The 24,023-nt window shown below is 46.7% G+C and overlaps 2 protein-coding genes across 3 annotated transcripts; both read right to left on the bottom strand.

The window, feature by feature from the left end:
* Positions 1-1,769: 1,769 nt before the first annotated feature.
* Positions 1,770-15,716, bottom strand: ITGA10 (integrin subunit alpha 10). 2 transcript variants are annotated; one of them, XM_063106450.1, is made up of 30 exons: positions 15,665-15,716; positions 14,093-14,204; positions 13,800-13,909; positions 13,491-13,582; positions 13,163-13,277; positions 12,042-12,169; positions 11,711-11,859; positions 10,892-11,042; positions 10,522-10,687; positions 10,311-10,384; positions 9,912-10,056; positions 9,560-9,708; positions 9,185-9,328; positions 8,867-9,070; positions 8,454-8,584; positions 7,898-8,064; positions 7,659-7,801; positions 7,119-7,232; positions 6,808-6,893; positions 6,520-6,653; positions 6,238-6,338; positions 6,004-6,080; positions 5,767-5,856; positions 5,087-5,171; positions 4,787-4,900; positions 4,446-4,526; positions 4,201-4,314; positions 2,546-2,641; positions 2,145-2,258; positions 1,770-1,835 (listed from the first exon to the last, which is right to left on the bottom strand). In XM_063106450.1, exons 1-30 carry the CDS (start codon positions 15,714-15,716, stop codon positions 1,770-1,772), a joined length of 3,504 nt encoding a protein of 1,167 aa, XP_062962520.1. The 2 variants fall into 2 exon arrangements, with proteins under 2 accessions (XP_062962520.1, XP_062962521.1); XM_063106451.1 differs by lacking the exons at positions 13,163-13,277; positions 13,491-13,582; positions 13,800-13,909; positions 14,093-14,204.
* A 948-nt stretch (positions 15,717-16,664) lies between these two features.
* Positions 16,665-22,626, bottom strand: PEX11B (peroxisomal biogenesis factor 11 beta). Its single transcript, XM_063106203.1, has 4 exons — positions 22,547-22,626; positions 21,640-21,755; positions 21,039-21,240; positions 16,665-17,878 (listed from the first exon to the last, which is right to left on the bottom strand). Exons 1-4 carry the CDS (start codon positions 22,600-22,602, stop codon positions 17,473-17,475), a joined length of 780 nt encoding a protein of 259 aa, XP_062962273.1. The 5' UTR covers positions 22,603-22,626; the 3' UTR covers positions 16,665-17,472.
* Positions 22,627-24,023: the final 1,397 nt, after the last annotated feature.

Genomic DNA, 24,023 nt, shown 5'->3' on the forward strand with positions numbered 1-24,023 from the left:
TTTTTAAAGACCCTTTGTATAAGGTCTCAGGCAAACCAAAAATCTACCTCTCACCATTCCTAAGCAGTCTAGCCTAGGAAATTCAAATAGAGCCAGAAGTCATTTGACACTGAACTTTGACTTTTTTTTTTTTTTTTGGCAGCTGGCTGATGTGAAGATCTGAACCCTTGACCTTGGTGCTACAAGGCGGTGCTTTAACCAACTGAGCCAACCAGCCAGCCATGTTCTGACCATCTGATATACTGTTCATCCTGCTGGGAAACAGAGACAATGTCCATGAGACTGGCCCTCTGCAGAAGGCCAGAGACATGCCAAAATAAACATTGTGGTCAGGCCTCAAGAACAGCCTGGAGGACAGGTTCTGTGGCTGTTAGTCAACGGCCCAATCAGGTCTTCTCTTTTCTCAGCTCTAAATGGATGCTGATTCTTCAAATGGCTGTCAGAGCTGTACTTTGAAGACCAGTAATTGACTTTGGTATCCAAAGTCTTAATTACAAAGATATATAAGTTATCCAGTTGTCTATGAGACTCCAATTGCCTTTACTGGCCATGACCAAAATATGGGGTGTAGAAGGGTGTTCAGAGATAGCAATTAACTTGGGATTTCCAGTAAACATCAAGCAAGAGCTGGCAAACTGATTCCACCAAAGAAGCCCTACAAAATATGGCTTGGGTTGCCCCAGCAACATTTTCCTAGGAGCTGTTTGTGCTACACAACCAGTGTTGAACACATAAGGGCTTGCTCTGCAGAGACCTCATGCTACTCACTTTGGCTTTTTAATGCAGACCCCATTCATTTGGATCCCATGAGGCTGCTGCTTCCCAAAGCTGGTAAGGTGAAAGGGTTTCTCACCACCAATCAGCAATCCTCTCCTTTCTCTCTGCTTTCTATAAGGAGGCCCCAAGGAGGAGGGCTCAAGAGTGAGTAAGGCCTGAGAGAAGTGGAGAAAACACTGCCTAGGGTACTCAGTTTTCTCTGCTATTCCAGCTCTAGCCACCGGGGGGGCCTCTGGATCCAGAAAATTGGGCACCAGTCCCCGGCTTTGCTCCCAAGGAAGGCTGTGAGTTGGGAAGCCCATGCCCAGCAAGCCTGGGGGCAGCTCTGTTTCACCAGCACCTGAGGGCGGGCGAGTGCACCACGAAGTTTCAGGTTTCAGGGAGGTTGGCAGTTGCCTGTCTAAAGGCTTCTCTGTTCCTTGGAATTGTACAGAATGTCTCTTGCGGCTTTTCCTCCTCCCTCCTTTTTTCCTGTTGACTCTCCCCATCCGGCTCTATGAATCACCAGACTCCACAGGAAAGCAGCAGATGTTGACTTTACTTCTTTCAAGCCAACGTCAGCTCCCTCCTGTGGAGTGGGGAGCTGGCAAGAAGGTGAGAGTGTGGGGGAATGGAAGAGGATAACCTTCATCCTTTCCAAATTGTGAGGGAGGACAAAGAAGGAATCTGAAAGGAGGTAGGGACCTAGGCAAAAAATTCTTGATTCCTGGGGATAGGGAAAAAGGTCCCCAAACAATGGCTCCAAATGTTGACTGTGGAACCAGGATCATGAGGAGGGAAGCACAGGGTGGGAGCATTGCTAGTTTAGGTGCCATCCCTTCTTGGCTAAGTTAAAGCGTCATCTCTTGCCAGCAGCATCCCCACAAACCAAAAGTCAAGTCAGGCCGCAGGTCTGGAGGGATAGTCCAGAGGCTTCTTGTCCCATCTGAGCCCCCAAACCTCCCCTCTTGAAGAAGTTGCCAGGGAGGTCTTTCTAGAGCCTTATTCTACATTCATTGCTCCAACTTGTCTTCTCTTTTTTCTTCCTTGGGGATTTTCTTACGGGCAAAGAAGCCAAGCTGCAGAGGAAGAGATAAGAGTCACTGCCAAATGCCTTGACTGGGGACCTTGCCAATAGCCCTCAGACTTATCTGAGGTCTTCACTTTTGTTGTGCTTCCAAAAATTGGATTCAAATTTATTTTATTTGGCTTAGTTTAATTCAATGAGCATGTGTGGAGTACAGTGAAGGAGATCGGGGCATGATACCCACAGCCTGATTAGCTGCCTCAGCAGCTAAGCAGCACAAATCCTGTTCTCCCTGCTATAATCAAGGATTCCTCAACTCGTGGGCACTGTGCTCCACAACCCCCACTAAAGAAGTGCCTACCTTCCACAGGCAAAAGACAAGGAGAGCAAGCAGGAGCAGCCCTCCCAGAACACTGCCGATGAGGATCCACAGGGAGATGAGGATAGCGTGGGTCTGAATTACCTCCAGGAGGCTCTGTATGAGAGAAGAGTTGTTTTTACATGCGTCCTTTAACCTAGCTAGCCTCACCCCACATTATAGCAAAGCCAGCCCCCAAATAGAAATAAATAACCCCTTTCTATTCAAAGGAAAGAAACTGAGGCGGGAATGGAGGCAGTGGAACCCTACCCTGATTTATCACTTCTGATTCACTGACTGCTGCCTGATGGAGATGCCTTTTTTTTGTGAAAAAGCCTGGTTGCCCTTTCCTCATCCCCATCATCATTATTTTCACAGCTTTCAAAGTCAGTCTCCAGTCCCACCTCACTCCAACGGGAGGCTTCAGTCAGCTGTAGGACACTACCCTCCTCAGTTCCCAGCTCGAAGGTGCTGACCACTATCAGAGACTTGAACTTGGCCTGTGGAACAAGTGGGTGGGAAGACATATAAAGTGAGCTATCACCAGGTGGTGTGGTTCTCTAGAACACTAAGAGCAAAGTTGAGGCTGGGAAGCACAACTTCCAGGTCTCTCGAGACCAGAAGAAATGGTTGAAGATGAATGGGAAAAGAGAGGAAGGGTAATAGATGGAAAGCCTCTGGTGCTTCTTACATGCTATTTACTCTGCCTGAAATGCATTCCACTCCCCTTTCCTTTGGCTAATCTCTACTCCTCCTTTAGGTTGAAGTTTAGATGTCATCCCCACTGGGAATTAAGGGAGTGTTTCCTCCTAACCCCCACCAACCTGGTGTTTACTTCTCTGTCTTTTGCAGTTGAACTATAAGATCCTTGAGGTTAAGGGCTGTGTCTTATTAACCTTTGTATCCCCAGTGCCTGGTGCCTAGCACAATGCCAAGTATGTAGTAGTTTATCAATAAATCTTTGTTGACAAATAAAATTTTAAAAATTTAAAAAAAGAAAAAAGAAAAGTACATATATAAAAAGAAAGAATTTTTTAAAGGAAAATAAATAAATAAATCTTTGTTGAAAGAATGAATAAATGAATGAAAAAAAGATACCAAAGAAGTTAAAGAGAGAATTAGACTTGGAGAAGGGTAGTTTGTCAGGCTCAATTTCCCTAAACCATATGCCTACATCACAGGGATCTTGTGTTATTCAAAGTAGATAGTTTATGGAAAAGGAGCCCTACTGCTAAATAGCCCTTATAATTAAGATACCATTTTCCCGCTCAGGAACTCACACTCACTCATGACTGCCTATCATATGAAGGTACTTCAAAAAGTTTGAGGAAAAATAGAATTGAAAGATAATACGAATCTTTCCATGAACTTTTTGAAGTATCCTCATATTAAGTTCAATTTTATCTCCCTAGCTTCAAAGACCTTTCATAATCTAGATCCCTCTCAATTATACAGTCTTACTTCCCACTACCCCTCAACACAAATCCTGTATGTACTATCAATTATTTACTCATTTATTTAACAAAAAATGTATTAAGCCCATACAATGAGTTAGGCATGGTGCTAACTGTTGGAGATATTCTTCTCAGTTTTGGCCTCATACAGGGCCTTTTATACAATAGGCACTTGATGGATTATTAATTGATATTAAATTATGATTATATTTTTATATAATTATATATAATATATAATTAAATTATAAATATAATTGATATTAATATTAAATTTAGGTATCCTGTAAATGTTGATTGGTTATTGATATAACACTAAGGGATGGCAAATGAAGGAAAATACAAGGATAATAACTAGCTTCTATCGTGTGTTCACCATATGTCCAGCCCATTATTTATTTATTCCTTACAACAACCCCATGAAGTAGATATTATCATTTCAGAAATCAGGAAAAAGAAGCTTAGAGAGATGTATTAACTTGCTCACTGTCAAATAGCTAGTAAGAAGCAAAACTGAAACTTGAACATGGATCTATCTACCTCCACAACCCATGCTTAAGTTCCAGATAGGAGCAGAAAAGGAAAGTAGTGGAAAAGGAAAGGTTTACCCTCCGGAAAAATTCATTGTGAACCAGCCTCAGTAGTCCAACAGAGACCTCAGTCCCCTTTGCCAGCTGCCCAAGGTGGCACCTCACGACCTGACACCGAGTATTGCTCCCATTCTACCAGAAGAGAGACAGATCAGGACCCTGGGGTGGAAAGATCCTCTTCCCCACTCCATTTCCCACCCCCCATCCCAAGGCACTCGACACTACTTGAATTCCCACTCTGGACATCCTCCTGTGACTCATACCAGTCTGTTTGTGTGCTGAAGCTCCTCTGGATGCACAGGTGGCCCTGAGGGCTTGGTCAGGTTCTGCACTGTGCAGCTTGCCTAGAGGAAGATCCAACTTGAAAGACCCTCCTGATGGAGGGTCACTCCAGGCTGAGCAAGAACATACACTCCTGTAGTTTTTCCCTGTATAATCCCTTTCTTTCCTCCCAAAGAAGCCATATATGTAAAAGAAAGGTCCCCCATGGGTAGGAGCCCTGAGAGCAGTGGCCCAGCAGACAGGCAGCTGGTGTGATGTCTAGCTTCAGTGAGTCCAACGGCTCAAGATGGCAGGGTTCCACACACTCCCGGCTCAGACTCACATTGTTAGTGATGACTTGAGACAGTGACAGGAAGTAATTGCCCCCATGGGCCATAGCTGGAAGGAGGGCTGAGATGATGAGGCCACTGACCATATAGCAGCCAAGGTTCTGAACCTGAGAGAATTGGAAATTAGAATAAGTGGGAGCCAGAAGAAAACCCTTCTTTATCTGTTCCTCTTCACGCCAGATACCACTGGAAATCCAAAAGAGAGTCTCCCCATCCTTTTCCCACACAGCTTTTGCTCTTTTTTCCCCTTCCCTCCCCCACCCCATCATGCCAAGACCCCTTCAGATTCTCACCCTAAGAGTGGTTTTGAATTCAGGGCCAGGACCCACTGGGAGGGTCCCATATGGGTGAACCTCATAGCGGTGCAGTGTGGACTCACTGTGTAGACACCAAGTCAGAAAGTACATGGTCACCGCCATGACACAAACACAGAGACACATGATCAGCACATATACATGGATTCAGGAAAGTCAGGGCCAGCACATGGATAAAGAGATGGGGGTACATGGAAAAGACAGAAATAAAACACGACATAGACTTGATTCAAAATTTTTTTTTTTTAAGATGACCAATAAGGGGATCTCAACCCTTGACTTGGTGTTGTCAGCACCACACTCTCCCAAGTGAACTAACTAGCCATCTCTATATAGGGACCCGAACCTGTGGCCCTGGTGTTATCAGCACCACACTCTCCCAAGTGAGCCACGGGCCAACCCTAGACTTGATTCAAATTTTATGGCCACATCCCGTATCCCCTAATCCCAGCGCCAATGCCCAGGGCCTGGCAAAACCCCACAGCTAGGTAAGTAAGATGCTTGAAAGAGAAGGTTCAGCATGAATGGGATTGAGGGCAAAAAGACTGAGCAGCCCCAAAGGTTTGGGTTCTGGGAACACTGAAACATATGGAAGGAGAGAGAGGAAACATAAAGGATATGGGGAGAGAACTGGGTCTCAACTAAGAGCTGGGCCATACCTAGAGAACAGGAGGTGAGGTTCATATTGGATGTAGGCTGAGGTGTGGGCTGTGTTATCTTGAAGGGTCTCATTTCTCTCCAGGCTATTGCTGTAGGGTCAGGGGGGAGAGGTTCATATCTCAACCCCCCTCAGACACTCCTCTCTGCAATTAGGAGTCACCACTATTCCTCCCTTTCTCCCCCTCCAGTCAAGACCCAATAGGAGAAGTCTAGGAGGAAGTTCCCCTTGTTCTCACCTCATGGCGGTCAGCCTCACAAAAACCTGGCTCAGGAGGGAGGAGCAGCTGAACTCAAACTCTAGCAGAAAGGTCACCTAGGGGCAGGGGACATGGGGTAATAGTAGATTCTTCCTCATGGGACCACTAGAGAAACAGGAGCTCTTGTGTGCCTCCTTCCCTGAACTCCCAGACCCCACAGATCTCAGCCCCTGCTCTCCCAAAGCCCCTTTCTCATTCTGGGTCCCAGCTCACCTTGGCTCCAGTCTGGAAGACAGGATACCCCACACTGCAGAGCCGGGCATGAGGGGAAGGGGATGAACATTCCACCTTTACTGGGCTGTCCCTCTGAGGGCAGAGGAATAGGGGTGAAGGCTGGAGCTGGAGCTGCAACCACTCTCCTTCCCACAACCCCTAAACACTGAGCCTTTCTCCAGAGTACCTCACAGCTGAGGCCAATACCCCTCCCTGTCTTCTTCTTCCTTTTCTACTCCTTTCTTGCCTCCTCCCAAACCCCCACCTCCAAGGGCACCTGAATGAGACTGGCCAGGTGGAGGTTTCTAGAGAAGCTGAGGTGCAGGCTAGTGTTATAGGCATTTTCCTTCCTGTTCTCCAGAGTTGCTGATACCAGCACTTTCCGCCGGCCACCTCGAACCATGAATGGGGCTTTTCTGGGAGTGGTAAACAAGAGAAAGACCAGAAATTGAAGGATTGCCAAAGTTTCACTACTGTTATCCTGGATAAGAAACAACACCCTAGTTCCCTTCAAGTTCCTTCTGTTCTGTCTCAGGTCACCCTGGTTTGCCCAGTTCATGTCCATCCAACCTGGAGCCTCTGACGTCCATATTAGCTTGAAGTACCAGGTCTGTAACACATTCATTGTCAAGGCCACAATCCTTTGAGAAGGGGACCTGGAAGAGAAAGAAGGGGCTGACGGCTGAGACGAGGGTGAAGAGAAAGGAATGAAATTGGGAAAAAGTGAAGAGAAAAGAGTGGGAGTCTTATCAGAGTACACTTTGATTCCAGGGGTCCAGGTCAGGTTTCACTGTGATCGCATGTCTCCTCCCTCCCCTTTCTTTTGAATTCACTGGGGCAGTGTTGGGACCCAAGGCAGGGCAGGGCTTGGCAATGCTGACCAGCTTTCGTATGGAGGTGGGTGAGCCCTCATCCAGCACAGGCCCTGGCTTTGTGGTGTTGTCCAAGGCAAAGATCACAGTTAAGGCCACTGGCCGGAGGTAATCTGTCATATCCTGAGGAAAACCGAGTCAAGAATCATGGAGAGCCAGGGTTATAGGTACAACCCAGGCCCCTGGCAAAATGTGATAACTATAATGATAATTTATAGAGTACTTTCTGTGTGCTGGGCACTGTTCTAAGGTTTTATCAATACTCTGAAACTTAATTCTAATACAACTCCTATGACATAGTTATTACTATTTTCACCACCACTTTGCAGACAAGGAAACTGCAGTTTGGAGGTTAAGTGACTTGCCAGAGTTCATAGATGGTAAATGTCAGAGCTAGGATTCAAACCCAGATCAGCTTGACTCCAAAGTCTAAATTGTCTCACTTTCCCTGCTTCAGCTTTCTTGCTGATCCAGCTGAAATCTCTCCTCTGACCCAGCATCTCCTCAGTCTCAGGCCCTGTTGCAAAGCAGTTCCTGACTCCTCCTCACCAGCACATGGAAGTGCAGCTGCTCACAAGTGATATTTCCCACACTGAGCTGGAGCCGCCGAGGGGACAGCCTCTGGCCAGAGCCATCAAACGCTGCACGTGCCCCGGCCATCCACTCATCCAGTGATGCTGTGAACCGCATGTCTGAACAGGGGAGGCAAAAGTGAGGGTGGAGAGGGGACCAGAGACCAAAGCAGACAAGGGGTTGAGGGTCACCTGGGATGCACTCTAGTCACTCACAGAGTCGGCGATCCCAGCGACCAGGAGTACGGGAGGTCACTTGGAAGCAAAGGGCTGCGGTCAGGCAGGCTGCCTCCTGGCCTCGCCGCATACAGTTCTTCTGAACCACACTGATGGCTGGTGGAGTCACATCCAGTGATGGGGCCAGGCGGACAATGGGCTGGGAGCTGGGAATGGGGTGAGAAATAAATTCTAGCAGGAGGAAGTAAGCCCTTTGAGAAGTGCAACCCCAGCGTTTGCCTCCCCATGGTCAAAAAAAGAATAAGGGGCTGGATGCACATGTGTCACTCTCCCCTGAACCCTGTGACAGAAGTAAGATCATAGATTGAATTCAATAAGTACTTACCATGTGCTAGGCACTGTGTTAAAACCTTTACATGGATTATCTCATTTAGTCCTCACAAATAAACCTATAAGGTAGGTACTATTATTATTGCCATTTTATAAGCTAGGAACGGAGGCACAAGAAACCCAAATCTAAGTCCGTGACTGCAAAGCCCTTGCTCTTAACAGCTATGCTCTGCTGTTCACTGCTACCTGAGATAGGACCCTTCACCTGAGTAGGATGGCTGCTCCCTGGGCACCCACTGCCACATCTACCAGACCATCTCCATCCAGATCTAGCCGGCCATCCACACTTCGGCCAAAGTAGCTGAGGGCCTGTGGCATGGAGACAGCAGCAATCCGCTGAGAGGAAGAGAGGGGAGTCAGGGACTCACATGTCTGGTTTCACAGGTTCCCCACCTGGCTCTTTCTAATCCTCCCAATAGGAATAAGAATAAGAGAAACTTGCCTGTGTTCAGCAGTCCCAGCAACCTGTATTCTACCCCACCACCTCACTATTTTGCCTACTAATAAAAGTATTTGTTCAGTTTGGGTCTCAAGCCAAGGGGACTATTGATAATCAAAAGCACACCTCTCTTCCCCTTCCCTATCACCATGTCCCTGCTTTATTTGAGCATTCCTGACCTGGGCAGGATGGGGCCTGACTCCACTTTGGGTTCCATGATACAGGTACAGTGCTCCCTGGTGCCCATCCTCCAGGGGTGCTCCCACAGCCACATCAGCAAAACCATCTTGGTTCAGATCAGGAAGAGCACCCATGGCAAAGCCAAACCGAGCATCCTGTGGGGGGTCTGGCTGAAGTGTTCCTTGGAGCGTCAGCAAGGAGCGCTGATGGAGATGAGGACGAGACAGAAGATGCTAATCTGACAGCCCCAACCTCTCAACAAGCCTCCTTCCATCCCTTCCCCACCCCAAGTCCTAAGGGGTCCCAACAAGTCTCACCTGGCCCACTAGATATACATAAACACGTCCTGTCTCCTTGTTCTGGATTCCCAGGAACATGGGGGCAGCCACAAGTAAGACATCAGTTGTTCCATCTCTATCTGTATCCAATGGGCAGAGCTCACTGCCAAAGTATGAGCCAATCTGTGGTGGGTGGTGATTACCCCAGAGAAAAGGGAAGGTGATTGTGGACAAGCGGACTCATTCAGAAGCACTCACCAGCCTGCCAATCTGGTCCTTACATCCCTGACAGACTCTGCCAACCAGAATTCAGCATAGACTTTTCAGGCCTCTCTCTTGCCCCTTCACATTCTTCCCTCACATCCTGGAGGTCCTTGGGGCTCCAAGAGTCCTACCCTCCCTTGGATGTCCTACCTGCTCCCCCTGGAGGCTCTGGGCGACCCTCACAGCCCCATCTTTCTTCAGCTGGAAGGCAATGACTTTTCCTCGATGTCTAAACCGAGGAGCCCCTGAGAGAAAGAGGCGGCGTCCACCGCGCAAAAGCATGGAGGAAACAGAGTAACCTAGAAATGGGCAAGGTATCAGAGGTAAATGGGAAAGAAGATGGGGTCGGAGTGTACAGGGGGAACACAGGAGGAGGTACCAAGGAAAGTAATAAGAGGTCGGTGAAAAACTTCATGACTTAGAGGGAGTACTTCATACCCCCCACTAGGGAAGTGTTTCTTTTCCCCACACCCCCAGTCCTCTGCAGCTCTCTGCTACTTACCCAGATAGGCTGCATGGTTCTGCAATGCAGGGGGAAACTCATCTTCCAGGGCCGTTCGTGGGGGGAAAAGGCGGTGACCTTCTTCAAGCCATAGCACTGAGCCTCCCCAGTCATAGGCCCCCACCATCCCAAAGAGAATCCCATCCTGTGGGGTAAAAACAGATGGGGGTCACTGAGAAGACAGTGGGAAGGAAGGAGAAAAAACTCTGCGGGAGTTAGAGGATCAGTGAGGGTAAGATGGGGTCAGCTGGAATGGCATGGGAAGGTCAGCATGGAGATTGTCTAAACGAGGAATTTGGAAGGGCTCTGGGGTTAAAGTTGTTTGAGTTAGGGATTGGAAGGAGTCATAAAAGGGTCAGAGGCTAGGAGGTGTCATGGTGGGGTCAGAGTCTGTCCAACCTGTAGACGATGAGTGGAGAAACCAATCTGAGACATTTCCAGCCCAAAGGAGCTTTCATTTTCTCCATGGGACCCTTATGCGTGAGAAAATATTGAGGCAATATCAGGAGAATACAGTTCCCCCTTTGACCTACTGAACTCACTCCAGAACCCCATCTACACTCCAGAACTCACCCTACCCTGTCCTACATTTCCCTGGGGTAATCGTTACCTTCAAGACCAAAAATCCGGTCTCCTAGGGCATCCACAATATCAGTCAGTGCAGCCTCATCTGTAACATTGAAGAAAAATCGCTCATCTGGATCACTGGCAATAGCTCTGATTTCCCGTAGGAAAGAGCTGGGGTCTCGCTGCCGCCGGAGATAGTGCCCGAGGACCTGAGGTCAGGAAATCAAGATTGGGTATGTTCACTTTATGCAGTGAGGTGTCAGAGCTGGTACAGAACACAACCAACTAAAGTGAAGGAGGGGAAATATGGTTGAAGTCTGGGAAGTAGTTAATGCCCTGTCTTCTTCAAGTTCCCTGTCCTCAAAGTCACCGCCCATCACCCCAATCCTTCCAAACCCAGAGTGGATTCTCACTGCAATCCCATAGCGTGTCACTCTTCCAGCCTCACAGGCCTTTAGTGCTGCAGGAAGCTCCTCTCCATCATGTGATTCTCCATCTGTGACAACCACCAGTAGCCTGGCAGCCTCTGGTCGGCCACCATGGGACTGACTGAACCCTTCTGTGCTGAGAAGAGAGAAAAAGGAATGAGGTGTGATCAGATATACTCGCACACACACACAAACAGAGGACTTAACACTGTCAGCAGTTCACAGAGGTCAGGTATCTTGCCTTTTAGGCCATTTCCCGTCAGTGTCTAATATAAAGGCTGGCACAGAGTAAGAGCTCAAATGTCTGAATGTCATAGAACATATAGAGTAGTATATCATCAATGCAAATAAGTACAAAATTCATTCATTAGTAGATTCATTTTTAAAATATTGCATTCAGGAGGACAAATATTCAGAAAATGTAGAATAGAGAAGAACAGCCAGGTCAGGGAGTCTTCCCAGAGCTGAGTTTTGAATCACATTTAGAAAGTGGGCTAGGACATGAGTGGTGGAGAACCTGAGGGCCAGGATCAAAGTTGGAGTGGAGGAATGGAGAGAGAGAGAGAGTTCTGTCTGCAGAGAAAAACAAAGCAGAGACATGGTGAGACACAGACGTAGACACTTGTAGAAATGCAATGAGAGGGAGTGCAATGACAGCCAACGTAGCCTTCCTCCACTCACCATTAGCGTGCAAAGATGAGCATGGGAGACATCTCGGGATGTACACACTACACTCCAAACCCTCCCCTAACCCTTCTAAGCTTTCTCACTCTGATCTCCCACACTGCCCTTCCCATGCCTCACCAGGCCACCATTATTGCTTGGGCAGTCTTTGTTTCTCGTCCCTCCCGCCGACTGAGGTTCCTTGCTGCTCTCACCACTTCTTCCTTGGTTCGGAAATCTCCCAGGGACCACTCATGTACAGGGTTCTCCCCATACTGTACCAGTCCTACCTGAGAATAAAGTGTGCACTCAAATGGAATGTGTGCATGTGGGAGGGGGGAAGCGGAGGGAGGAGAAGGTAGGTAAAAGAGGGGACATGGACACCTGAGCACAATTAAAGACACTGTGTACATTTATCTCCTCTTTCCCTGTCTTTCCCCACTCCAAGCCCACCCATATTGTCTTCTCTTACCTGTATCTGCTCTGGATCAATAAATAGTCTCCCTACCAGTCTTCGTAGGAAGGTCTGAACTTCATACCAGGGGTAGATGCTGTTGGAGCCATCCAAAACAATGACGACATCCATGTATGTGGGGCAGCCTAGGAGGAGGGGATGGTGATAAGGAACAAAGAGATAGGAGGATATTGGGCTGGGGACAACATGGGAAAGAGGTCATAGGAGGGCACATTCAATTCAAATATTTATTAGGCACTTTATTTTTATTTATTTATTTATTTATTTATTTATTTTGTGACTGGCCAGTATGGAAAACCGAACCCTTGACCTTGGTGTTACAAGGCCACGCTCTGAACAACTGATTATTAGGCACTTACAGGCAAGGCAGTTACTGTGACAGGCCCTGGGTAAGTGTATAAGTGAATAAAAGAGGTGACAGGCTTATATACTATCTACTAAAAAACAAAGAAGGAATTAAGTGCTAGGTGGAAACATAGCACCACTCTGTGCTATAGGAGAATAAAACAGGGTCAGTTCTGATGATGGAGAATCAAGGGGGTGGCGACTAAGAAGATACTGAAGACTAAGGATGTTTGAGGAGAGGAGAATAAAAGAAAGGTATTTGGGTAGAGAACACTTTATACAAAGGGAGATGGAAGCACGAAAATAGATGACACATAGAAGAATGGTAAGGTGAATGCTATGGACAAAGCACAGGATGTGTAGAGGGATAAAATGAGTAGTTTTGGGGGGTTTTTTTGACCGGTAAGGGATCGCAACCCTTGGCACAGTGTGGTCCGCACCACACTCAGCCAGTGAGCGCACCAGTCATCCCTATATAGGACCCGAACCTGCGGCCTCAGTGCTACCAGGGCCACACTCTCCCGAGTGAGCCACGGGGCTGGCCTGGTAAAGTGAGTTTTTGAAGTTGGTTAGATCAGATTATGGAGTCTCAATGCCCTGGTTAGTAGTCTCAATTCTAATTAGGAAACATGGACATTTTGCAAGCACATTAGGTAGCAACGAGGCTACCCAAGCAGGCCCTCTGCCAGGCATCATACCCTTTTGCCCCATCATTTTCCCACCAACCACCCCCTTCCTCTGTTCTCAGTTCTCAGGCCCTTCCTCTGGCTCACGTTGGGCAGTGGGTGCCAGGCTTCCCTGGGGCTGGAATGAAGCATCCACACGGGCACATATCCCAGAACTGAAGATAGAGCTGCCACAAGCATGAGACCAGAGAGGAGCACAGGCCTGGGGATGGGCGGGGGAAACAGTTACTTCTAGTCTTAGGAGGGCACCCTCAGAACATGCTTTCAGTCATAGAGACCACTCCTGAGAGTCTCTACCTTGCTTCTAGTTTTTAACTCCTTGACCCCTCCTCATAGACCAGTTCCCCTTACCACACTGCTCTTGTCTCTGCCACGAACCTTCAAATACCCTGCCACCATCCTTTCCTTAGCTCACCATGAATCCCCCATCACCATCTGTCTCTAGTAGAGACATCCCCAGGTGCATATTCATAGCAGGACGAGATGAATTTCCCAGTTGATAGTCACCTGGTTGGAGGAGGGTGGAAGAGATTGAGATCATGAGGTCACAGATGAGGTGCTTGAGTTGAGGGTGATTTTGGAAGAGAATGAAAAGGGATCAGAATCAAGTTGGGGACAAGGAGTATGAGGGTTATGGGGGGTGGAAATGTGAGGTATAAGAGAGCAAAGCTGCTAGGGTTTCAAGGTCAAGGGTTAGAAAGGGAAGGGTCAGGCATCTTCTTACCCAAGTGGCCCTTGGCACATGGGGCATTGCGGGGCCCCCCTACAGGGCAGCGATAAACGTCCCCCCTCCGGTCGCCTGAAGGCCCATCCCAGGGGGCGCCCACCAGCATCCTGGGAGGAGGATGTGAATATAAGCATAGGGCAAACATGTCCCTTGACATAAAGCAGAGAAAAAGTGCATGGCGGTGGCAAGTTTAGAGTCCCAGCCACCTTTAAAAGAACAGATTAGCTTAGACTCCCATCTATCTTGCCTCCCCCTTATCAGCACTATTACGGTTCCGTTTTCCTCCTCACCATCGCTGTCCACCCCCTACATGTTGTAAGACACTGTATCCAAATTCAGCCTCTGGTGGCCCTGGGAATAGGCGTGGGTGATGCACATCCAAGTTAAAGGGGGAGCAGAGACCTAGGGAGCCAGGATCATAAGGTTAGCATGAAGGGCTCAGAGTCAATGAATGACTAGAAGCACAGCCAGAGAGAAAGCATGAGGGAATGTCTTAATCCCAATCTATCTGCCTGCTCCTTACTCATAAGCTCTCCTGGCCTCTGTCAATGTCATGTACTCAGAGCCCCAAGCAAGAATAGTCCCCTTCCCATGTCTGGGTCCAGCTGTCTAATCTGTGGTTCTCTGGCCATGCTGATGCACAGCTGTGTTTCCATTCTCACCCCTGAAATCTCATTCACAGACATGTCTGGAAAGTTTGTTACTCTTCTCCACATCATTCCTCCTACACATCCTCCTCCCCAAACTGTGAGGGTCAAAAGAGGGAGAGGGCCTTTCTGCTGTCCCAGAACAACCATATCTTCTAAGTTCTCCCAAAATCCAGGACCATAGAACAAGAGGAGGCTAAGGAGCACTGTGTGTCTGGGTCTCTCCTATCTCTTCTTGACTCCTAGTGTCATTGTCACACCCTCACTCTCTTTCTCCAATGTCTAGGTCCATGGTTGATTCCAGCCCTGGAAACCTCAGTGGTAATTAACTGGGTGGGGCTACCCGCCTGCCCACACACAGAGTTTGCCATCTGTTCTTGCCAAGGGTCCCATTACCCCAAAGTTTCAACTCATCCACCCCCCCAACTGTCCCCTGCCTACCTCCGTGGTTTCCTCACCCTTCAGCCCACTCTCAAGGCACCCAGGCACATCCTAGCTGACTCTCCCTCTTTTGACCCCAATCCCTTTAAAATCAGAGCTGGTATTTTAGGAAACAAAGATTACAGGGCACCAGCAAGGGTAAATTCCAGGCCTCTTGTCCCTCCCATGGTTTTCCCCCTAACTGTGTCTTGCTCCTAACTTTCAAGCAACCCCCTCTGAGGCTACTCCCTCCCCCCACCACTACCAAAGGCTATAGCTCTATTCCAAACCATGCTCATTTTCAGAATGGTGTTTTGTATGTGAGCCTTTTTGCATCCAGTAAACTGGCAGGGCTGTATGACCAGGAACTGTAGCTCATCGATTAGATAAACCCAGAGTTCTGACCACATAGTTAGTCAGTTATGCCTCAGTTCCCAGGGACCACCAAGGGTAGGGAGAAGTAGCAGGGCGGGGGGGGGGGTGATAACAGAAATCAAACAAGCCACGTGGAAGATCACATCATGTTTCTTTTCTGTCTCCTCAGTCCTGCTGGGCTTAGGACAAGGTTTTAGATAATTAGACACAAATCTTATGCAAGATCCTAAGCAGCTTCAGCCTCTGCCAGTCTCAATAATGAAGCAGTTATATGTGGGGACATTAACACACACACAAAATGTAGAATCAGTGTTAACTACCTGCTCTAACTCCCAAAGGATTTTAACCTAATGGTCCCAGTTCCAAACAATCCATATATCTTCCATTCCCACCAGAAACCAAGAACTTAACCTCCCTCACCTGTCAGGAACATCAGGGGCAAGAACAGGTGAGGGATGAGGAAGAGCTCCATGCCTGGTCGTTGTCTGTCCTGTATGAGAAGTCCTCTGTGCCTCTGTACCTCTCCTTTTCTGTTTTCTTTCCTTTCCCTCCCATCCTGCCCCCTCCCACTGGCTGCTAAAAATAAAGTTGGGAGGAGTGATGGTGGGGAACTGTGGGGAGCCCCAGACCGAGGAAAGGAAGACTGAATGATCTTAGTCTATTTCTCTGCCTTGGTGCTGCCCCCTGGAGGCCTCATCTCAATATCCTAACACAATGCAATTTTTGGCCATTTCTGCCATTTCTCTTTTTTTCTTCTTTTATTGTTGTCAGGTCAATAATACTTTCCTCAGATTTGGAATAGAGGTAGGAGTGGAAGATAGATTCTTTTTATTTCCTAACCATATTTATCTCCCCCTGGGATACGGAAAATGAAGACGCTAATAGCAGGGATATAATTTCCCTACCCAACCAAGGGAGTCCCTACCTATGAAGACACAGCCCAAAAACCAAGCCTTACCATCACCACTACACTTAGTTATGTTCGTGACTCTCAGCCTATGCTGCCTTGTGGAGTTAATAATTTTTGGAGAACTATATCTATGAACTGGTATGGAGCCAGTACAATTGCTTTAGCATTAAACACACACACAACCTAACTCCTCAACTAGGCTATAACTTCTTAAGGTTGGGACCAAGGAGCTTCTTAGATTTTTTTTTTTTTGGCAGCTGGCCTGCATGGAGATCTGAACCTTGACCTTGGTATTATAACACTGTGCTCTAACCAAGTGACCTAATTAGTCAGCCCCTGAGCTTCTTAGCTTTTTGTATGTCCACTACCTAGTATTTTTCCCGGCACACTGTAGGTGCTCAATAAAAATCTGTGGGTGATGATGCTAGTGGCCAATCCCATGGAAAATCCAAACCATAGTGACAGGCATAGGGGCTTCAAATGACCAAAACATGCGGACCAGACCAAATGTTAATGAGCAAATCGATCTTTAATTTGCTGACCTGGAAGGCTTGCTTTCCATTGTGGGCACAGGCCACAGCTATTTACACAGAATCACTGTACAGTATTTACAGCAAGATGCTAGACACGGCATCATTCTGTATAGGCAAAGAAGGGGTAAGAACAGGGTAGGGAACAAAGCTCTGAAATCAAAGTGTAAGCAGAAATCTGAACGTGTGAGTAGATGGAAGGGTAACAGCAAAATCATGAGGGAGACTGGTGAGGTAGACATGAGGGAGGAGGAAGAAGCATCAAACAACCTGTGGGGCAGAGATATGAGGGAAGAGTCCATGGGGACATAAAGTATTAAAAATTATAATTTGGAGTTTGAAGGAGGAAAAATCTGCCCCAAGTCATGTCTGTGAGAAAAAAGAAGGCAGTTAGGATCTTACAGACCAAATCTTATACTTCCCTTAACAAAAAGTAATTCTGCTGATTAAATTCCTGGACAGGGGACTGAGAAAGTGAAAAGAGAAATGCATAGAGACAGAATCTTAAACAGACTTCAGAGAGACCAAGTAAAAAGAGCTAAGAGAGACACAGACAAGGAAAGAGGAAAAGAACAAAAGCTCAGACAAATCTGGGTATCAAAATCATCCCATTGGTTCACAAGTCACCTTTCTTCACCTCATCTTCCTCAAAGCTCCTCCCTCAACCCCTAAATCTCTGGATTTTACCTTTCACCAAGAAGTACAATTAGAATAAGGCTGGTACATGGGGAACGATCTAAGATTCCATCTCACCAGTTCAGGTCCCCTCCTTACACCGTACCAGAATGTCAGGGCTTGAGTCGTAGCCAGGGACAGATTAGAGTGAGAATAGACAGGATAGAGGACACAAGGCCACAAAGCCCTACAATTCCAGGGCCACAGCGCCAGAGGCCTAGTTTGTCCAGTGGAATGAAGAGATCACAGGCATTTCTGACAACATCCAACAGAAGGGGAGGATGACCTCGAAGGACTCGAACCAGGAGCAGAACTTGGAGCCGAAGCTTCACAGCCAGTTGGGGTAGGCCTCCTCCTGGATTCCCTGGTCCCCCAGGCCCCCCAGTTTCAATTCCTCCTGGGACTCCTCCTCCAGAACCCTTCAGTCGCCGGCTACAAGCTGAAGACTCTTGTTCCATCAACAGACGAATCTCGTAAGCATCACGACTCAAATTCATAATAAGGGAAAACAGATAGTACCTGAGATACACAGGGCAGAAGAGTCAGTAAGAGCATGTATACCTACTAACATATCCAACATAACATTTTAACATTATTTTCTCTTACTACAAAGGGATTACATATTAGAATACCAGAAATGAATGCTATTATCCTATATTAGAAATGTCCTCCCTTGAGAATATTATGCTAAGTGAAATAAGTAAGACACAGAAAGACAAATACTGCATGATCTCACTTATATGTGGAACTAAAATAACTAACTCATAGAAGCACAGAATAGAATGGTGGTTGCCAGGAGTTGGAGGGTGGAAGAAAGTTTTTTTGTTTGTTTTTGTTTTGGCAGCTGGCCAATATGGAACCAAATTCTTGACCTTGGTGTTATTAGCATCATGCTCTAATCAAGTGATAGAAAGTTTCAGTTATGTAAGATGAATAAAATAAGGTCTGGAGATCTAATGTACATACAGCATGGTAACTATCATTACCAATACTGTACTGTATACTTGAAATTTGCTGAGAGAGTAGATCTTCAGTATTTTCACCATAAAAATAAAAAGGTAACTATGTGAGGTGATGGATACGTTAACTAGCTTTATTGTGGTGACCATTTCACAACATGTGCATATAAATCACCAAGCCGTACACCTTAAATATATACAATTTCTATTTGTCAATTATACCGCAGTAAAAATGGGGAAAAAAAAGTCCTTCCACCTTTCTGAAACTAATATGTGTTTATATATACCTTAAGATCATGGCTTAAAATTCATAAGCATCATGAATCTTCCAAAATCAACCTCAAATTTCACTTTTCCACTTGGCAACCCCTTAGAACATACACACATTCAACTTGCCCAATAATAATGCAAACTTATTTTGAAAGAACAAGCTTCAGTTGTTTGAGAGACTCAGACACATTACAATCATCTAAATCCAATCCTTCTTAAGAAACAAAACAAGGGGCTGTCCTGTTAGTTCAGTTGGTTAGAGCATAGCCTTATAACACTGAGGTCGTGGGTTCAGATCCCCATACCAGCCAGCCACAAAAAACAAAAACAAAAGAACAAAACTGAGGCCCAGAGGAATTAAGTAACTGCCAAATGTGTTAGATTACAAATTCGTTAAGTACAAACCTATGTTTTCTACTTTAAATCCATTCTGACAGTGGTGATCTGTACTCAATAGATTGTTCTACCTCCAAAATATATCCTGAATCCAATCACATCTCTCTATTACATTCCACCATCACAGTTAAGCCAGTATCATCTCTTGCCTAGCCTACTGCTTTAGTCTTTTAACTGGTCTCTCTACGGCCATTCTTGCCCCCACCCCCAACAATTTAATTTCATATAGTAGCTGGCATAAACATAAACCACATCATTACTCCCCTATTTAAAATTCTCTATGCTTTCTTTCCTATCACATTTAGAATAAAATCTAGATAATTTAGGCTTACAGACTCAACAGCATCTGGCACTTGCCTCTCTAATTTTATCTTGTACCATTCTTTCCCTCAATCAGTATCTTTCAACCATGTTAGTTTCTTTCTATACTGTATTTTGATCCTATCAAACTTGTTCCTGCCTTAGGACCTATGTACTACCTAGTCCCTCTACCTGGAATATTCTCCCTCCAAAATCTTCACATGGCCGGCTCTTCCCTGCACTTCAGGTCTAAGCTTAAATGTCACCTCTTCAGAGAGGCCTTCCCCGATCCCCCGATCTAAAGCAGTGAGTCAATTTCTTTCTGCCACATAACCCTCCTTTAATTTCCTGCATAGCACTTATCACTATATGTTTTTCTTATTTATTGTTTATTTATGTTTGTCTCCTCCCATTACAATGTCAGTTCCTTAAAAGCAGAGACCTTGTTTGTCTTTAACCACTGTATCCCTGTATCTAGACCACTGTCTGGCACATTCTAAGAGCTCAATAAATATTTGTTGTATGAAATGAATAAATATAGGATACAGACTTTTCTAGGGAGTGGCTTTTCCATACTACTCCAGCCATGCTTCTGTCTCTACCCCTCATACATCATAAACCAAGTTATAGTTGTAAATCACTGAGAAAGATGAAGAGAAAAACAAGGGAAAAATGCTAATAAAAAAAGAACAAGATAATCATAGGGAAACAAAAAACAAATACAGATGATATGTATATAGAGAATTTTACTCCCAAATAATATTTCTCTCCACCTTCATTGTGAGCCACCTCCTTAGTCCAAGCCAACATTATCTCTTGCCCATATTAGGCAATCCATCCTTTCCCGCCCCACTGCAATCCATTTTCCACATCGCAGCAAGAGAGATGTTCTTTAAACACAGTTTGAATCACATCACATCCCTGTTTAGAACCCTTCAATAATGTCCCATTGTATTTAGGAAAAAATTGAAACAGAACAAATAAAAAATTTTTAACACTGCCTAAAACACCCTGTATGAACAATCTGGCCCCTGCCTATCTCTCAAATTTGAACTTAGGCCTTTTATTCAATACTGTCCATCATGCTTTCTTTCTATTTCTCCAATTCCCTGAAGTCTTTGTTGGTTCAAAGCCTTAAAATGTGCTATTTTCTCTGTTTGGAAAGGTCTTTTCTGTTACTCTTTGCTTTGTCTGACTCCTACTCAGGCTTCAGGTGTGAACTAAAATATTACTTTCCCCAAAAGTTCTTCACTTACCTTTCAGTCTAAATTAGCTCCCCTGGTTATATTCTTTCATGATACCCCATACTTTCCACAAATATATCTGAGTGGCTATTTGTTTTAATATCTGACTTCTCTGCTGGACTGGAAGCTTCATGGGAGGAGGCAACATATCTGTTTGGCTCTGTGCTTTATCCCCTGCCCCATAGTAAGCACCTACATATTTTTGGAATGAATGAATGAGCAGGTAATGAGTGCAGCATAACCTCTGGTACAGATAGAAGCAGATTTAAAGCAATATATTATCTTATCTTGCCCAATTTTAGTCATTCATCATGAAAGAGCATCTGTCATCCATCTGTCCCCATTCATTATTCTCTGATAGTTTAAGATCTAAATGAAGATTAGAAACCCAGTGATTGATTAAGATGGATATATTCTGGGAAGATCCTGAGAGAAGATCTTTCTCTCATAAAAGGCAACCTATGTAATATGGTGTTACAAATGGTCTTGTAGGATAAAAGGATATCAAACCTGAATGAACGCTGGACCCACTTCTCCTGATCCACACGAGGAGCTAGTCCAGACTTTCCAGCCCACAGGACATTGTCACAGGCGAAGTATAAGGCTCGATTGAGGTGACTAACAGTGATGCAGAATCTCAGGACAACATCTGATAGGTGCACAGCTCTTTTGGCTGACTCAAGGGCATCTGCTGAGTTACCCAGGCGTAGAACTTGTGGAGATTAGCAAGACAAGGCAAGGATTTGGAAGTAGAAAGGCAGCCAGAGAGCAACACACAGAACAAGAGAGAAAGCAAGACAGTGAAAGTCAAGCAAGTGATAGTAACAAACGATAAAAAAAAAAAAAAGAGCAGAAAGTTCATTCTTTTTCACTTCAAATTTAATTAATTTTTGTCCCACTTTAGTTTTTTCAAACTTGTCCCATTTTCTCCCATCCTCAATACCTTCCTTACCCCTGCTCTTATTCCAGTTGGAGGCATGCTGAATATAAGTGCACAGCCAAATGAGGGGGAAGAACTAGAAGAGCAGGTAAAAACAGGAAGGAGGGATTAAAGGAAAATAGCTGGGGATGGAAGGACTGGGGTGATAAAAAGAAAGGCACAGTTACTTACGCTTTCTCCCAAGGCTCAGATGACCTTCCAGTTGTCGAATCTGTTTCTGTAACTCAGGACTGGCCCCATGTCTCTGCAGTGCATAGCCAAGAAGGGAGCACGCATACTGGGCAGCCCTGGAGGAGAGGACAGGCAAGATAAGGTGGCGATCTCCCTAACCTCCTCCTCAAAAACGTCCTCCAAAAGGCAAGGATGGACTTCCTCTTTTCCCAGATTGAGACCATTCCCTTTCCTCCTCTTCATGCCCATATCTCACCGTTTCTCCTGCAGGATAAAAAGGAGCCTAAAAGGGGGTGGAGAGCCCTATTCAGAGTTGAGAAAATATGAGATTTGACAATGATGAGGCCTGAAAGGGCCAGTGAAAGCAGCAGGGGTCCATCACAAGCACATCAGTGTGAGCATGTGCAAAATACAGTATATGAGGGAGACAGGAATAGTTGGATGGCAGATTATTCCTCACAGTAGGTGAACCAGGAGATTTCAAGGCCCTCGAGCTGAATCAAGACCAAAAGACAGAGCGGAGGCAGAGCAGTTCCCGGGTGACATCAGGGTGAGGGGACACGGAAACTGGGAGTGCCTCCCCAGTTCTGGGGACAGAGACTGGGTCCTGTCCACCACTGGGCGAATGCTCCTCATTCCACCACCGCCCAGTGAGGAAACTGTTGGTCTTATGTAGACACGGCAACCCTGAGCGGCCTCACCCGTGGCCCACTCGTGCCTCAGTTTCCTCAGCTTTCCCGGGAGTAGAGAAAAATCATCTCACTACCCGCTCAAATCAGCTCCTCGCGGTCCGTCCGGGCCCCCGTAGCCGGACTTGACCCTTTTTGACCCCCGTAGCCTGAACTGACCTCGCCTCACGAGAGTCTTCCTTTGCCCGCCCCTCCCCCCACTCCTATTCGGGCCGCACCTACACAGCCGCTCCCGGGCCTGGCTCTGAGCACTGAAGCGGACCCAAGCGTCCATGACAGCGGCAGCCCCAGCTCCGCGGCCCCGTTCCAGCTCCACTTCCCGCCCCTAGCCACGCCTCCTGGTCGACCCAACGGTGCCTCGCGAGGGACAAACATTATCAGAAGAGAAAGTGAATGGAGACGGCTCTTGAAACAGAATTTCAGGACGCGAAGTGCTTGTCTCAGGGCCTCCACCTGCGTGCTACTGTAACAGTGTTTCCGTCAGAGTATCCCGTTATCAGACGATCTCTATTCCCTAAGCACGCCCCTAATTCCCTAAGCAAGCGGGACATTCTTTAAATATTCAGGCCAAGGGCGGGGCCTGCAGGGGTGGGGGCGGAGCAAAAAGGCGCTGCAGTGATATCCACGCCGTAGAGGATGGGATAGAGCTCCTCGCCCGGTTCGCCCAGCGATAACACCCCTGACACACACATGCATGCACGCTCCAGCCGAAACCAGGGGCCTAAGGGCTAAAGAAATCTAAGGCAGTAGAAGCCCGAAGCCCAGACTAGTCTGTCCAAGGGAAAAAGAGCAGGATTAGTCCCAGATCTCCATTCCCTGCAAGACCCTGACAATTGGACAGATGACCTCCTCCAAAATGGAGAGTCTCCAGAGACAGAGGCTTTAGTGGACGAAATTCGCAGTAACCAGCTCCAGATCCTGAAAAGGAAGGCGAAGAATCGATTACCGAAGCTAACCGCTTCATACCCACACTTCCTCCTTACCCTTCTCTTCCAAGCCACCATGTCTTTAGGTAATAGCACCCTTTGGGGGTCAGCAGCGGGAGAAGAGGTCTGAGCGGTATCAGGAGTGGAGGTAGAAGACTCGGAGCTGCATACCTTTTCAGCTGCAGCCAAGGTCCGAGTGGGAGTGACCATTGTGCTGTTTGTTTCTTCAGCTGGAGGGAACCTGGCCGTGCTGTGGTCAGTAACACGGCCACAACCCAGCCAGCTCCGTCCCCCTCCAGTCCGGCGACTTTTCGCCCATTTAGCAGCTGCTGACTTACTGGTCACTTTTGTGGTTATGCCCCTAGATGCCACCTAGAATATCACTGTTCAATGGATGGCTGGGGACATTGCATGTCAGACACTGATGTTCCTCAAACTAATGGCCATGTATGCTGCTGCTTTCCTGCCTGTGGTCATTGGGCTCGACCGCCAGGCAGCAATACTCACTCCCCTTGAACCGCGCTCAGGTGGAAGGAAACTTCTGGGGGCGGCCTGGGGACTTCGTTTCCTGCTTACTTTGCCCCAGATGAGTGACTTGTCGGTATTCAGGGATGGGCTGGTCAGGGATTTGGGTACACAGCATAAACTTTGGGAGTCAAAAGGTGTGCTTGGTCACCATCATCCATTCTCAGGGAAGGAGCCTCTGATATCTCTTCTGCAAGTTAAGATCATTTGCATGTTAACTTACATCTGTTAAGAGCCTATCTTT

The sequence above is a fragment of the Cynocephalus volans genome, chromosome 8 (genome assembly GCF_027409185.1).
Source record: "Cynocephalus volans isolate mCynVol1 chromosome 8, mCynVol1.pri, whole genome shotgun sequence".
Classification (NCBI taxonomy): Eukaryota; Metazoa; Chordata; class Mammalia; order Dermoptera; family Cynocephalidae; genus Cynocephalus; species Cynocephalus volans.

Excerpts from the sequence above, each read along its gene's own strand:
- ITGA10 (XM_063106450.1), bottom strand. The coding sequence starts at position 15,716 with ATGGAGCTCTTCCTCATCCCTCACCTGTTCTTGCCCCTGATGTTCCTG. Across the intron at positions 13,278-13,490 it reads ATGGTGATGGGGGATTCATG|GCCTGTGCTCCTCTCTGGTC; the intron begins GTGAGCTAAGGA and ends GCCCATCCCCAG. Across the intron at positions 10,057-10,310 it reads TCTCCACTCATCGTCTACAG|GATGGGATTCTCTTTGGGAT; the intron begins GTTGGACAGACT and ends TTTACCCCACAG.
- PEX11B (XM_063106203.1), bottom strand. The coding sequence starts at position 22,602 with ATGGACGCTTGGGTCCGCTTCAGTGCTCAGAGCCAGGCCCGGGAGCGG. Across the intron at positions 21,756-22,546 it reads GCCCGGGAGCGGCTGTGTAG|GGCTGCCCAGTATGCGTGCT; the intron begins GTGCGGCCCGAA and ends CCTCTCCTCCAG. Across the intron at positions 21,241-21,639 it reads TCTGAGCCTTGGGAGAAAGC|TTCTACGCCTGGGTAACTCA; the intron begins GTAAGTAACTGT and ends AATCTCCACAAG.